At 42.1% G+C, this 16,043-nt stretch overlaps 1 protein-coding gene across 1 annotated transcript in view; it reads left to right on the forward strand.

Annotated features, from left to right (window-relative positions):
- The first annotated feature begins 13,462 nt into the window (after positions 1-13,462).
- The window catches only part of ranbp9 (RAN binding protein 9), a 55,344-nt gene continuing 52,763 nt past the window's right edge, over positions 13,463-16,043 (forward strand). The window contains exon 1 of the mRNA XM_068001717.1: positions 13,463-13,893. Within this exon, the coding sequence (XP_067857818.1) occupies positions 13,704-13,893 (190 nt within the window). The 5' untranslated portion in view covers positions 13,463-13,703. The remainder of the gene's footprint in view (positions 13,894-16,043) is intronic.

Genomic DNA, 16,043 nt, shown 5'->3' on the forward strand with positions numbered 1-16,043 from the left:
GGTCAATAATATGTAGTCTAAATGGGTTGTGGTTGTGACCACTTCAACCACATTTGACCTATGTCTGACCTGATATAAGATCTGCTGTTTATTCCAAATGTTATGTTGAAAATAATGCTGTATATGATTTGACATTATAACAACTTGAATTCGTGTAATGTCTTCAAAATAACAATTTCAGATTTTTTTTCCCTTTTGGTGGTGGAGATGGGGAGAAGAGAACGAACAGCTAGTTAGACTCAACAACTAACATTTAGCTTATAAAATACCATTTCCAAGCAGGATCTGTTTAATATGTACAGCTCGCAGTGATTCATCTGGAGCCTGCAAGAGCTGCTTGGAGAGGCCTCCAACAAAGAGATATCTAATGGAGAAAATGCTCTTGTGTATGTAATTTCAACATTTTCTTCTAATTTTCTAATTTGTCATATTATAAACCATACTTCTAGTCGTAAGTACTTGGCTTAGTGGAGAACCTAAGAATTTTCAAAAAATGTTTTGTGATTTGATTGATTTGTCACTTTATTTTAAATTTGTAATTTTTTTTCAACTTCATCCATGTTCATCACCCTGCTCTAATCTATTCAATCAGGTTTCCGCCCCTCTTACAGGACTGTCCTCATTACATTATTACCTATCTGATCATAGCCAAAGCATCTCCAGTAATGGCTTCTCTTCCAGCTCTCGTACTGTTACCTTGGGAGTTCTCCAAGGATCCATCCTTGGCTTCCCCCCTTTTACCTATCTATATGCTTCCCCTTGGCAGCATCATCTGCAAACAAAGGGGTCAGCTTCCACCCATTGACGTCCAGCTCCATCTCTCCACTGCCTGTGTTGTCAGACCACTTGTCTGCATTCATTCTTGGATGATCCGCAATTTCCTCCAACGATGCACTTGGAAGACCGAAAATATCACTTTGACCCCTGCCGCGAACTCCATTCCCTTTCCAACAATTCCATCCCCTTCCGTGGCTACTGTTCAGGTTGAACCACGCTGTTCACAACCTCAGTGTCTCGTGACTCTGAAATGAGCTTCAGACCCCATATCATCTCCATCCCAAAGACTGCTTACTTCCAACTTCATAATATTGCCCACCTCCACCCCTAGCCTTGGTCCATCTGCTACTGAAACCCTGATCCATACCTTTGTCACCTCCAGACTTAACTGTTCCGATGCTCTCCTGGCCAGCCTCTCATCCTCCATCCTTCATAAACCAGCTCATCCAAAATACTGCTGCCCATATTCTATGCTAGACCAAGTCCCACTCACCTATCACTCCTGTCCTTGCTGACCTACATTGGCTTCTGGTCCCCCAATGCCTCAAATTTAAAATTCTCATCTTCCTGTTTAAATCCCTCCGTAACGGAGCTGCTGTGAAATGTACCCAATAACTTCCGTTGTCTCAAAGTTGATGTAAGATGCAAAAGTAAAGAGACTGATGTCTAATGACTGCCCTATCTGATATTTCACCATGAGAACCACTTAATCAAAATTCCAAATGGCTTTTGTATTTCTGGGAGTTAATCCTTTGTAAGCTGAATCTGACCTAGCAACATCATAAAGGAGAACGAAGTATCCTGTAGGCTAAATAGGTAAAAATTCCAAATGTTACGCAGGTGCATGCATGACTCCAGATTGTGATGAACAAAAATGTGTATAGATATATATACTATATATATATATATATATATATAAAAATGCACACGCACATCTGCATGGCATTGTTCACAGTGGACCGTTTATGCCATTGCCAGGGAGCGAAGTGTATGTATCCAGTGAAGGGGTTTGGAAGAGACCTACCCAAAGACAGTGACTGGTTCATGGAAAATACTATTTTTTTTCTCCTTGCCCACTGACATAAATAGCTCTGTTTATATAAATGTTTTTGAGTTATCAGTTTAAAACAAAGGCAACCTCTAGCCATTTAGAATACATTACAAAATATAAAGCTACTTCTCATTCTGTCTCAAGCTCTCTGTGTTTCTCTCACTGAAGTAAAAATAGGGTTTTGAAAATACCTTTCCTGTCAAAACTTAATGCCCATAAGATTTCAACTTTCATGCATTAATTTATTTTGATGTCATCTGGAAAAACAAACTCATAATTACTGCTAACCTTCCAACGTCTGTACAGCACAGTTTAGCTGCTGAAAATCATACTGTGCCCACGCTGAGACTGCAGTATGCTGGCAATTGTATGCCCTGGTGCTTGTTGACAGATATGGTTACATTTCTTCAGTTACAGACTGGGAGGAGTACCAACTCAACCCCCTAGGCTTTTCAGAGAGGCTGAGGCTTCCTAGTAAAAACATTAATAAAGATACATGAGAAACAAGTTTATAAGTAAATTTATTGTGTAATCTGTTTTATGTCTTTATTATATTACAAACTTTATTTTCAACATTGGGTATTTCAGTTCCTAAGAAGATAAAGATGGTGGTCAAGCATTTTCAAAAAGTTTTCAGCTCGATTGTGATTGGTTCAGCTTTTATTTGCTGCTCGTCCATTGTTCGTTACCTTCATACATGCTTGGTAGGATTCTACAATTTTGATTCATACATTTGCTACCTAAGCAGTTCTGATTTTGTTTTATGAATATGAAAGCCAAACAAAAAGTTATGGAGGTAGTCAGGGAATGTATGCTGTTGATCTGTTTTTAATGTCATTGGTGGATTTCCTGTGGCATTGCTCCTGGCGAGTTGGAGGATATGCTGTTTTGGAACAGTAATGCAGAATATATTAGGATTCTAAATTTACAATGACAATGAATATGTTAACTACATGGTATTCTGCTATTTTTACTGGTGTTTTGGGGATCGAATTCAATGACTAAGCAAGTGGCCCTGGGGTGTGACAGTGCTGAGGTGGGGGTCCTGGGGTTTACGATGAGGATTATAATAACATAGGAGTAGGCCATTCAGCCCCTTGAGCCTGTGCCGCCATTCAGTTAGATCATGGCTGATTTGTGCCTCAACTACATTTACATGCCTTTATACTCTTAGCTAATAAAAATCTATTGATAGAACTGGGAGGTGAAATGTGAGCGACAGCATGGAAGAGGAAGGTCCTGAAGTCTAGCAGCACTACCCATGGAGGAAAGGGTGAACTTGGAAAGCAGTTTCTGGAGATCTGCCCAGAGACACACTTTTTTGGTTGGCTCTTAGAAAATTAATAAATTAGTATTTTCAGAAACTTACACACAAACACATGGTTTGCAGACATACACAGCCCCTAGTTTTTCAAAAATAACTAGAAAATATTCAAAAGTTAATTTTAGGCTGTTTGCACGTGAGGCTGATGTGCGCCCAGAAATACTGAAGCAAGTTTCTGGAAAATAAATAGTGTTTACCCTTACCCACTGCAGCTGTATAAACAGATCTTATTTAATAATGATTGCTGTGGAATTTAAAATCTAAACAATAGAGCACAAGTATAATTCACTGTGTCTATGTACCTCTCGATCTCCCCCTCTCTCTGCTGTGTGTGTTTCAACTGGACTCTTTCTGAAGTTGAAATAGTTACTGGCTTTCATTCAGAATGGAAATTGCAAACAGGTCACAGGTGTGGCTACTGCGTCACCGCTTTAGTCAATGTACTAATTTTAATCAAAAATGCCTTACACACAATGCAGGTAAATGTACTTAACAAACATGTATCACCATTCATTGTGAAACTTTGCAGTCTCTAACATTTGGAATTCTGGCATGAATTTCTCAAACACAGCACATCTTTGTGCAGGTTCTAGATTTCTGACCAGCAGTTGCAAGCGGTACTTGCCTTCATCAGAGTGATTGTGCAAGTCAACATTCTCAACATTGAGACGGGTCAAACCTAACCCTGCTCTGCATCCGGAACGCTGTTGCATGCTGTTTGTCCTTTCACATGATGCGCCCTGTTGGAGCTGCTCGTTATTGGTTGGACTTGCTTTCTTCTGCTGGCCTGGAACAGTTATTCCACTTGGTTGAGTTGACCACAGTGACAGCTCCCCTCTCCACACAATATGAGCAGTGTTTCCATGGTGCTGAAGTTTAGCATTTTCACCATTTTAGCAGTTAACCAATAAGTGGTAACCAAGAAATTAAAGCATACACAATGATTGGAAAAAATACTCACGTAGTAAAACGTCCCAAGGCGCTTCATAGGAGCATTATCAGACAAAATTTGACACCGAGCCGCAGAGAGATATTAGGACAGGTGACCAAAAGTTTGGTCAAAGAGGTAGGTTTCAAGGAGTGACTTAAAGGAGAAAGAGGCAGAGAAGTTTAGGGAGGCAATTCCAGAGTTAAGGGCCTAAACAGCTGAAGGCATAGCCGCCAATGGTACAGCGAAGGAAATTGGGGATGCGCAAGAGGTCAGAATTGGAGGAGCACAGAGATCTCGGAGAGTTGTCGGGCTGATAGGGACGTAGACTCAAGAATAAAGAACTAATGATAAATTTGTACAAGGCAGTGATTAGGTAACAGTGTAGTGTGTGCAGTTTTGGGCACACTATCATAGAAAAAATATTAAAGCAATAGAGAGCTTATAGTGTAAATTCACCATGATGGAAAACTATAGTTATGAGGATTGACTTGAGATAGGGTAACTATTTCCATTGGAGCACAGAAGATTAAAAGAAGATTTAATGAAGGATTTTTAAATTGTGATGGGTTCAATAGGGAAAGACAATTTTCTTTGGTTGAGGAGTCAGTAATGAGGGGTCATCAATTTATTGAGAATAAGGAGAGAGACCGGGAGAAATTTCTTTACACTGAGAGTTGTTTTGCCACCAGTGTAGTTGAGATAGAGACCATTGCTGCTTTTAAAGGAAAAGTGGATAAATATCCACTGCAGAGAAAGGTGCAGGGCTATGGAGAGAAAGTAGGGTAGTGGGTTTAGTTTTGATTGCACTAGCAAAGAGCCGGCACAGATACATTTGGCTAAATGGTCTCCTTCTGTGCTGTAAACTTCTGTGTTTCTATATAGATATATCTGTTGTGCAAAGCATGATTTCTTAGAGCTAACTGATGGCTCGTTTGATAAATGAACCACCTGGTGTGGTATATTCCAGATTTAGTCTCTGCTCTGTGCTGAGTTAACAGATTTCAACCCAGGGGCTAGTACAATTGCCCTCAATGTTCCTGGGTTAAAAGGGAAAAAGAAATCAACCATGGTTGCTGTTCCTGATTATTATCCAGTGACCTGACTGGAAAGGATGCATGTGTGGATTTCCTGGGGGATGGAAGAGACATCGCAGTCCAGTCCGATCCTTTCCTCACAAGTCAAATAACCTGCCAACACTCACTTGTCAATCGATACTTATGAATGCCCACTTGGGTGAAGTACTGGGGAGATGCTGGCACTGATGAAATCATCTCTCAGTGAGAGTCATTGCATTTGGGTAAGTTAGGGAGAAAAGTTCACACTAGTTTGTTTACTGTATTATCTTTGACAATCTTTGTAATTGACATTCATAAAATTCTCAAGCAGCTGTCAGACTGTCTGGTACTTGATGAAATATCAATTTCTACATGAAGGTTTCTTGATTGAAGAGAATTGTCATATAGTTTAACCAGTTACAGGGAAATCGTATTGATGAGTGATTCCAACATTAAGTATTGTGGAGGTGGCGCACTCTGTTCTGATTTAAGTGGTACTGGATGATACTTGATGAAACCAGAAAAGCAGAATGTTAAAGGCCGGTTTAAAAAATCAGGCAAATTCGATTGAAATTCTTGCATTCTTGACATTAATTCAAAGACTTTCTGCTCCCAAGTCCTGCCTTCTGTCCTGCTTCAGTTTGGGACCTTACAGCACACCATGCAAGAAGCATGCCATCTTGAAACTCTTCCCTGTTGATGAACTTCAACAAAGGATTTTGAAACTGTTATTAAATGTCCTGTGATTGAAAGCACTGGTTTCTTATTGATTTGTGCCTGACTCATCATGTTCCTTGAGGATTAAACAGTGGAAGGTTTGCACTGAGACTTTGCAATTTGGATGCATTGTAAGTGAGTTAGGATATTGGAATGTTTTTCACTATAATTGAAGATTATTCCACTTCCCTATACAACTGTGTCAAAACTTCAAAATCCTAAGCAATGCTAAACTAATTCTGGCACAATGATGAAGCAGGCGATGTAACTGATTTGCAAACTAAGTTGTAATTGAAAACTTGCATCAATCTGTTAAACCCTCAATCATATTATTCATGCCTTTTTGCTGTAATTGACTAGTAGGTTGCTTGGAGACCATTTCAGATGCCCAAGTATTAACACTTAACTAACCATTTTGGAGTTGTAAAAAAAACCGGAAATGTTATGTACTGAGCACAGTACAGTGACCATCAGTAACCAGAGCAGCTTAGGACAAGAGGGATGTTTGTAACTTTGAAGAATCAGTCCTCTACAATATAGTCTCTTGTGGTGCTATTTCCCATACCACGCTATTTTTAATGGACTCTCAAAGATAGTGTATTTTAAAAAATCACAAAGTTTTTTTTTGGGGCGAGGGGTGGCGGCTAAGCATTTAACAAATTAAGCAGAGCACATCATATCTACTTAAGTCTGCCATTTAGTGCTGTCTGTGGATAATTTCAATGAATGAATGTGAGATACACTTAATGGGCCAGATTTTGCTGGAGTTGGATAACTCGCTGCGTGCCCTGTCAATTAGGTGTTTGAGGAGAGATTGCACAAACTAGGGTTGTATTGCTCGAAGTTTTCAAGATATTAAGGGGAACTGAGAGGGTAGATAGAAACTATTTCCGTTGATTGGGGAGTCTAGGACTAGGGGACGTAGCCTAAAAATGAGAGCCAAGAATTTCAGGAGTGAAGTTAGGAGACGCTTCTACACGCAGATGGTGGTAGAAGTTTGGAACTCTTCCGCAAACGGCAGTTGATGCTAGCTTAATTTTAATTTTAAATCTGAGTGATGGATTTTTGTTAACCAAAGGTATTAAGAGATATAAGGCGCATATATGGAGTTAGGGCACAGATCAGCCGTGACCTAATTGAATGGTGGAACAGGCTCGAAGGGCTAAATGGCCTACTCCTGTTCCTATCTTCCCGTGCTCCTAATTGCATGTTTAGGTTTTAAAAGTTTTTGCCCACAAAGTTGCTGGAAGTGCGAGCTGATAATGGTGCAGCGAGGATAACAGAGCATCTGAGATCTTGGTGAACAATGGGACAAACAGTGTATCTTCTTAACCAATGAGATTAAAGGATTGAGAAATAAACAGAGGAAGGACTGAGAAGGAGGGTGAATTAGAGTAAGGAATCTTACAACACCAGGTTATGGTCCAACAGTTTTATTTGAAAATCACAAGCTTTCGGAAGCTTTCTCCTTCATCAGGTGAGTGTGGGATTCCTTGAAGGTTACCGCATATATAGTCAGAGAACAATGCCTGGTGATTAGATAATCTTTCCAACTGCCCGTTGTCAAGGCAATCAGACAGAGAGACAGGACATACAGGACTACTGAATATACAAACGGTCCGAACCCATAGACAGAGACAGACACAGAGAGAGAGAGAGAGAGAAACATCCGAAAGAAAGAGAATGACCAGTTGTATTAAAACAGATAACTCTTTTTTCGCTGGTGGGGTTACGTGTAGCGTCACGCTACACGTAACCCCACCAGCGAAAAAAGAGTTATCTGTTTTTAATACAACTGGTCATTCTCTCTCTCTTCCTTTTGGATGTTTCTCTCTCTCTCTGTCTTTGGGTTCGGACCGTTTGTATATTCAATAGTCCTGTATGTACTGTCTCTCTGTCTGATTGCCTTGACAATGGGTAGTTGGAAAGATTATCTGTAATCACCAGGCATTGTTCTCTGACTATATATGCGGTAACCTTCCAGCCTAGATTATGTGCTCAGGTCTCTGGAGTGAGGCTTGAGTCCACAGCCTTCTGACTCAGAGGCGAGAGTGCTACCACTGAACAAAAGCTGACACTGAGGTGCTGATACTGTTGGTTCAGGAACTTGGTCAATAAAATCAAATAAAAACTTCCAGTTGCATTTTAGATGATTTCTGAAAAACTAATTCCCATCTATCATGAATTTTATTTGCAGGTAATCAAGGTTTCCCTGTTTAGGTTTACTGAGCGGGTCTTTGTTAAACTTTTGAAGAAAGTGTGCACATACACAAAAGCAAAGTAGAATCCTGTTGTCAGGTTTTTATGGTAGATATTTTCTTAGGTTCAATGTTCCTTGTCAGCCCAATAAGCAGATCTCATTGTCCCCTATGAACAGATGAATGAACAGTAAACAGTATAACACAGTGAAATATACATGACTTTCATCGATACTTAAAATAAAGACGCCACTGGTTTTCCTTAAACATAGACATAAGGGGGCAAAGTTTCCACTTTGGATGCAATTGGAAAATTGCGCCCAAAATGCTCTCGAAATTGTGCTGGTTAGGGCACAGTTCTAATTTCCGCTAAAATTCATTTGCATAATCACGAACGTAAAATCTTCCATGAAGCAGCGCAATCAGGCAGCCTAATAGAATGTAATTGTTTTTTATTCTTTCCATTAAAAAGTATTTCTTGATTTATTTAAGAATGGTAACCTGGTGCAGTTTTATTAATACAGCTGAAAATGGGTTTATCAGCAAAAATAAGCATTTTTAATAAGGGTGTCTAGTTCTCCACCTGTGATTTAAAATCACTGAAAATGACTTTAAAAAACTATACTGAACCATTTAATAGTTTCATTGGTGTACACTAGTCACTTTTTAGTAAATTAAATATTTTAAGATATGAAGAAACTTAAATGTGCCTACTTTTACCTCTGCGCCTAAGAAAATGAGCATGAACTGAAGAGCTTTCCTGAACCAGAGCAATCGGTGGAATTTTGCAATTTTGGCTGGGGGCGTGGCCAGTTTTGTGGATGGGGCCTGATTGGGCAAATTGAATCTTGAACCAGCGTAAAAGATTGCAGAAAACACGAGCGTAAGTGGTTTTGGATGTAATTGACTAATGTTTAAAATTCCCCGTTCTTTTGCGCTGGTTCGGCCAATTGTGCTGATATTACTGGTGGAAACGAGTGGAAACTCGACCCCATGATTTTGCCATAAATTGATTTATTAATCTGAGTTACAGAGCTCCTCACGGGGTCCTGTATTCAACCACTTCAGATGATTGGGCATACTGGGATATCATGCCCTTATGTTTTTTCCACATATCTTCTTTATTTCAGTTTGATTCAGGCACTGATATTCCATGTTTTATAACCTTACCTGTTGTTTCATTCACGTGGAATAACCCAGAGGAGGCCGACTCCCAAGGTCCTGGTGCAAGCATGAGGAGTTCTGGCGGCTAGGCCTGGAGATGAATGGGAGGTCAGAGCTAGGAAGGAGGGAGCAGAAGACAAGTCTGAAGCTGGGCTAGGAACAAAAATGTAATTTTTGTCTGCATTAAATGGTTGATTATAATCGCTCATTACTAGAAATAGGTCACACGGTGTGAATATCAGTCACGGGTGGCTATCTTCTGCAAGATGGAAAGGAATTTACTTTACAGTCTGGCATCGAAATGGTCATTTCAAAGATCCATTGTGCCTGAGAAGTACTTTGTGACACCTTGTTCTATTCAATGCGCTCGGCATGACACTCCATTTACAGATAGTCAAACTCCAGTGGCAAAGCCAGTGAGGAGTCGGGGGGAGGTCATGATCCCTCCAATAATTTTATAGAATCATAGAAGTTACAACATGGAAACAGGCCCTTCGGCCCAACATGTCCATGTCGCCCAGTTTATACCACTAAGCTAGTCCCAATTTCCTATAGAATCATAGTTGGAAGTTGGCCAACATGGTTTTGGAGGACCACTCTTCCATTTTGTTTCCAGGAACCTCTGTCACCTGTCTTCGGCCTTCAGGTTCAGCCTTCAAGTCTTTGCGGTTCTGGGCTTGGCCTTCGCACTAGGTATGCTGGCACTCCCCGGTTCCCAGCTCAGTCCCTTTCCTGCCAAGTCAGCCAAATCTTGAGTTCGGCCCCCATCCTCCCCAGTGGCTCCACCACTGTCAAACTCTAAAAGGTCTCCTTTCTTCACTGGAACTGACAATTGTATTTGGTGGATAAACATTCCAAGAAATGGATAAGCTATGAATGGCTGTTGATCTAATGTAATTGTAGGAGATGCAGTCTTCTATTGCCTTTTGTTTCTGTATAATTTCAGAGGGTTTAGATAGTATTTCTTTGGGAAGTCTATTTTACTGAGGGTCAGTTTCCAGCCAGCAGCGGAGTTCCATGTTTAAGCTTTGTACCCAACCTCAGAAGATAGGTCAGTTTGAGGCTGCAGTCTGTTTCACAGAATAACTCAGCTTTTGTTTCAAAATCTATGTATAGAGAGAAAGTGAATGGGGACTTTATTCTCCTCAATGTAGAAAATAATAATGAAATTTATGATTCACTGTTTATTGTTCATTATTTAAATAAAACCACCTTTTGGTTTAGAGCTTGAATTCACCTTTCCAAGAGAGGAGAATCACATGGGGGCATGTGATAAATTCTAATAATCAGTATATTGTTTACACAGATATTGGGGAGGTTAAGACGTGCTCTAGACTGTAAGGATTGCGAGGTCTACTTAAGGGAATGGCTAGTGATACTGAACCCAAGAAAATATCTCACATAAAAATCCAAAAACGTGATAACTTGCTTTCTTCTGCACACCAATATACCCCTAGTCCTAGAAAAAAACTATCCCCTAACTTCCTTAGAAGAGTCTTCTCTAATTCGTAATTTCCTCTCCTCCAGCCTGTCACCCACACTGCTGTTAACACCTCCATCGATCTGTTCAGAACTGCCATTCTTCTACTTTCAACAATGGTGAGCTGTCTAAATTAGTGACTGAAGCTGCCAGAACACTAGCAATCATAGAGCTCCATCAGCAGATTCATACGCGGGCATTGAGTCTGATGTGCCAAAAACAGATGACCTTCGGTTGGAGGATTGAAAAAATGACCTTGCAGATAACCACTGCACAAATAACTAATCAGTGTCCAAGCATGGTGTCAGCGGATCAGAGGAAGAATGAAAGAATGACATATGTTAAAGCACAATGAATGAACCCACACTTATTTCCTGTAGAGACTGTGATCATATGACTGAATTACTGAAATAATTCATGATGCACAGGGGTGAAACAGAAATACTGACAATTGTTATAAAACGTTCAACTTAGTTCACTAGCAGACAAACTGATCCACAGTGAATTGCTGCCATGGACGTGAAAACAGTTAATATTAGACATTCTTAGTTTGAGAATGCTCAAGTCCTTTTAATATTAGTTTTACAATATAGTACCTCTAATTTTTTTATGGTACAGGTACCAAAGGTTATAGCAAATTATTCACAGTAAAGTCAGCTACAATTAATTTCTATTTTAAAAGTTGATTTCATTCTAAATAAAACAAGTATGGTTAAAACAAAGTACAGTTAACATGATTGCCTTATCATTGAAACATGATTGCACTTTTTCAGATACTCTACCCTCAAAGTGGCCACCTGTTTACAATAGTCAATGGGTCAGGTCCCATGGGTGACCATAATACATAGGTTGCCCTGTATAATTCACTTTTATTTCACAAACCATATTGCTATCAGTAATTGCTTCTGCTATGTTAACAATCATATTGTGCATAATATACCTATCCAGGAGAATTAGGAGTCGGCATGAGGCAGGGAGCCAATGTATCAACTGGTATGTGTGTACAAACTTCAAATTGATAGCTATACCTCTGATAATATTGACATTTAATAAATACTAATAACCCTAGTTCTCAATGAAAAGTCTGCATTGTGGGTTTTAACACATTAGCTAGCGCATTGAGTGCTAGAATATTTAGTTATCTATATTAAAGGGAGTGCTGGGTGGAGGTTTTAGTCCGAAAGGGAGGATCACAGATCTCCATATCAGCTGGCACCAGCCCCATTGGCTCCCTAGCAACAACCTCAGTAATTGAGCCAACTGTTGAGGATCTTGCAATGATACCGTTGTGCCCAACTACTTGTACCTAAAGAAAATTAATTTGCATAAACCAGGAACATGCTTCAAACAGCAATACAGGGGCACGCACCTACACACGGTACAATAGCAGGGGACTGACACACATGCACAAATTGCAATACCAGGGGTTGACTTTGAACAGGTGGTGAGTATAGCCAGGAAATAAAGCAAGGGACAGGCACACACACATGCTAAAGACAGGGACCCCCATCCTGAGCAGTGTCAGGCCATCTCCAGCCCTCACTGCATACCTACTTCCAGCATTTCTGCTACCCCAGTCCATATCTTGAGCTTTGTCCCTAGCCCCAATCCCTACCTTCGTGAAATACTGAGAAGACCGAAGCTATTGTCTTTGGTCCCCGCCACAAACTCCATTCCCTAGTCATCGACTCCATCCCTCTGCCTGACCACTGTCTGAAGCTGAACTAGACCATTCGCAACTTTGGCGTCCTCTTTGACCCTGAGATTAGCTTCTGACCCCATATCTGCTCCATCACCAAGACCGCCAACTTTCACCTCTGCCTGACTCTGCCCTTGCCTCAGCTCATCTGCTGCTGAAACCCTCATGTTACCTCTAGACTTGACTATTCCAATGCTCTCCTGGCTGGGCTCCCATCTTCCACCCTCCATAAACTTGAGCTCATCCAAAACTTTGCTAACTCGCACCAAGTCCCATTCACCCATCACCCCTGTGCTCACTGACCTACAATGGGTCTTGGACCACCAATGCCTCGATTTTAAAATTCTCACCCTTGTTTTCAAATCCCCCCCATGACCTCGCCCCACCCTATCTCTGCAACCTCCTCCAGCCCTACAACCTTCCAAGATCTCTGTGCTCCTCCAATTCTGGCCTCTCGCGCATCCGCAATTTTGATCGCTGCGCCACCGACGGCCATGCCTTCCGCTGCCTTAGACCCAGGGCCCTGGAATTCCCTCCCTAAACCTCTCCGCCTCCTTTAAGACCGCTCCTTAAAAACCTACCTCTTTGAGCAAGCTTTTGGTCACCTGTCCTAATATCTCCTTCTGTGGCTCCCTGTCAAGCTGTGTTTGATAATTGCTCCTGTGAAGTGCCTTGGGACGTTAAAGGCGCTATATAAATGCAAGTAGTTGCTGTTCAGCACTGCCCCTAACCCCTTGCTCCCACCTCAATATCTCAGCCCTAACCCCCATCTATTGACCCCACCCCCCCCCAGTCCCGCCTTTGCCCCCCCCCCCTCCAGTAGCCCCGCCCCCCCCGGTCTAAGCCCCGCCCTCTAGCCGCGCTGGCTGTGCGGGTTTCCAGTGCGGTGGGGAGATCGGGCATCCAATGAGGAGGGCGCTGGGCAGCGGCGGCCTGTCAGCGAGCGGAGCGGAGCAGGAGAGCGAGTCGGAGGGGGGACGGGGTCGGATGCAGCAGGGGAAGCGGCGGCGGCAGCAGCTCGGGACGGGCGGAGGGAGGGAGGCGGACGGGCGCTGAGTGAGTGAGCGGGCGGGTACATAAGGAGGGAGAAGGAGGAGGAGGAGGGGGGCAGGAGCCGGGCATCAGTCGCCGTTCCGGGTTTCCAAGCCTCCTCATCCCGGATTCAGGGCCCGATTCGGATCGGATCGGCCCGGCCTGTCACACACCCATACACACACCTACCCACAGCCCAGGCTCTGGCCTCGGCCTTCATTCCCCCACCACCAACAAACACCCCCCCCCCCCCAACACCTCATACACCCGCAACCATGGCCGGGCTGTCGGCGGCGCACGGAGAGTCGGCCCTCAACCTCCAGGAGAAGGAACTGACGGAGCGCTACAAGCGCCTCTACCCGGCCGTCAACGAGCAGGAGACGCCGCTGCCGAGGTGCTGGAGCCCGAAGGACAAGTACAGCTACATCGGCCTGTCTCAGAACAACCTGCGGGTCCATTACAAAGGTAAGCGGATGGGGCCTGGCACCGAGGGACGGCCTGACACTGGCACTGAGCCCAGCTAAAGGGCAAAAAGGAGGAGGAGGAGGAGTGAGGGGTGAGGGGTGTGGATGGCAACCTGAGCCCATAGACACCGACTGCTGGACAGGCCCCGGGCCCCACATAGCAACAGTTAGCACAGGTACAGGGGGCAACCGAACCGCACTAAACACCCACAGAGAGGAGGAGGAGGGGGGGCCAGGCCTCGCAGTTCATTCACACCCAACTGTCTGGGACAAGGCGACAGCAGAGCCAGGGCTCACTGCAGGCACGGGCCATGGGACAGGCCGAGACTTGAACAGAACAGTTCGGACCTCCAGACTTCCGTACACAATAAGGAAATGGGGGAGAAACAGGCCTTCAACATCATCACCGTAAACACCAGGGCCTGTTGAGGTTGCTCGTTGAACACATAACAGAATTCACTACAGTTAGAACATTTATTTTAAACATAGATGGGTGATAATGAGCCCGATTCTTCGAGAAAGACACGAACCAGAAAAGCACCTAAAAGTGTCTTACACCAGCAACATTTTAAAAATACACATACTTTGAAAACAAAGTTCATTCCCTAAAAGGTCACTGTTGGAGAGATGAGTGGCTCTGACTAATGATTGTGGAATATGAGGCAAGACGCTTGTACATTCACAATGATAGTTATTTAAATTAACAAACTTTTTTAAGGCAACCTGTGGGATTATAGTAAATCAAGAATGTGACAAAGGAATTGGTCTTGTACATATTTCAATGACATGTAAAAAGATATTCTGTGAACAACTGACAACTTTAATTTAAAACTTAAAAACCAAAATGAAGGCCTTTAAATTCCAGCCAGAGATGTGGGAGCAAGAACAGATCAACACCGATAGTTAAGTAAGAACTAGGTGTTGCAATGAGTTACAACAGCAACTGTTCTCTTTTTGGGGGGTGGGGGGGGGGGTGGTGCAAGGGAGGAATGACCTGGCTTTGAATTCAGTCTGAATAGAATGATTGACTGATTCCCACTGGACATCTGTTTGCATCCTGAGTAAGATGAGTTTGGGCAAGTGGATTGAGTTCTCAGTGGACTTGAGTACAAAACCCCACTGAAATTCTATAATTTTACAGTGAAAGTGCATAATGTGTAGGTAGCTTGAAAATTGAGGAGAATGGAGAAAAAGGACAGAGAGCTAGATTCTTTCAGAATGAAGGTTCTAAATATTTTCAGGGCTATCTGTGTGTGTGTGTGTGTGTCTCCAAATATCACCAATATCAATGTAATCATGGTGACCAATGTATTGGACTTTGTTAATGTATTTTCAGCCTTTTTCTGTTTGACATTTTGGATTCATATATGCATGTACATCTCTTTAGGATCTGAATGTTCAAGCAGTCATGCCCCAGAGAAGGGATTAACTGGCAAGGAGCCAAGAATCATAGAGCTTATAGTATTGGATTTTTTTGTTCCCGCCTTATTTTTAAAATGGTCCCAATGAAACGTCAACCTGAAGCTGTTCACAAATTTTCTTTAATGTACTGTGCTAAAAATTCTAATCACAGTTTTGAATTGTTTGACCAGTATTCACAGTATGTTTTATGCGTGAATCATGGGTAACTTTATATTTAATTTCTTAACAGTTGGACTTTGTAAACTCAATTTAATTGCACAGTAAAAAATATAGAAGAGAGATACCTCCTAAAGGATGAAAATTTTAATGAAGCTGTTTTCACACCAAATCAAAAAAAAAAGATTTTAGATCCTGTGCCCGTAAGATTTTTTTTTGTTGCATGTGTATGGCTTGCATTTTGGCTGCCATATTATCAAATCAAATTTAATGTTGTGACTTGCTTCATATATCCTGCACAAACATCATAATCTGGGATTCAAATTCTACGAATATCTCTTGTGGTCTCCCTTCCCCCAAGTACTCGGATGTCAGGGTAATATTATCTGTGCTTTTCATTTGAGGTATCGGTACTCAGTGATGTCAGTTGAGTGCAAAATGTTCCATTCTGCAGAATGATACCAAAGCACAACTGCAGTTGTTTACCAAGTAAATTATTTAGTGAATAGAATATTGTATCTGTTGCTTCTCTGTGACCACTCCATAATAATCTTTTTTTTAAAAGTCTTAACA

This window comes from Heptranchias perlo, chromosome 2 (genome assembly GCF_035084215.1).
Source record: "Heptranchias perlo isolate sHepPer1 chromosome 2, sHepPer1.hap1, whole genome shotgun sequence".
NCBI lineage: Eukaryota > Metazoa > Chordata > Chondrichthyes > Hexanchiformes > Hexanchidae > Heptranchias > Heptranchias perlo.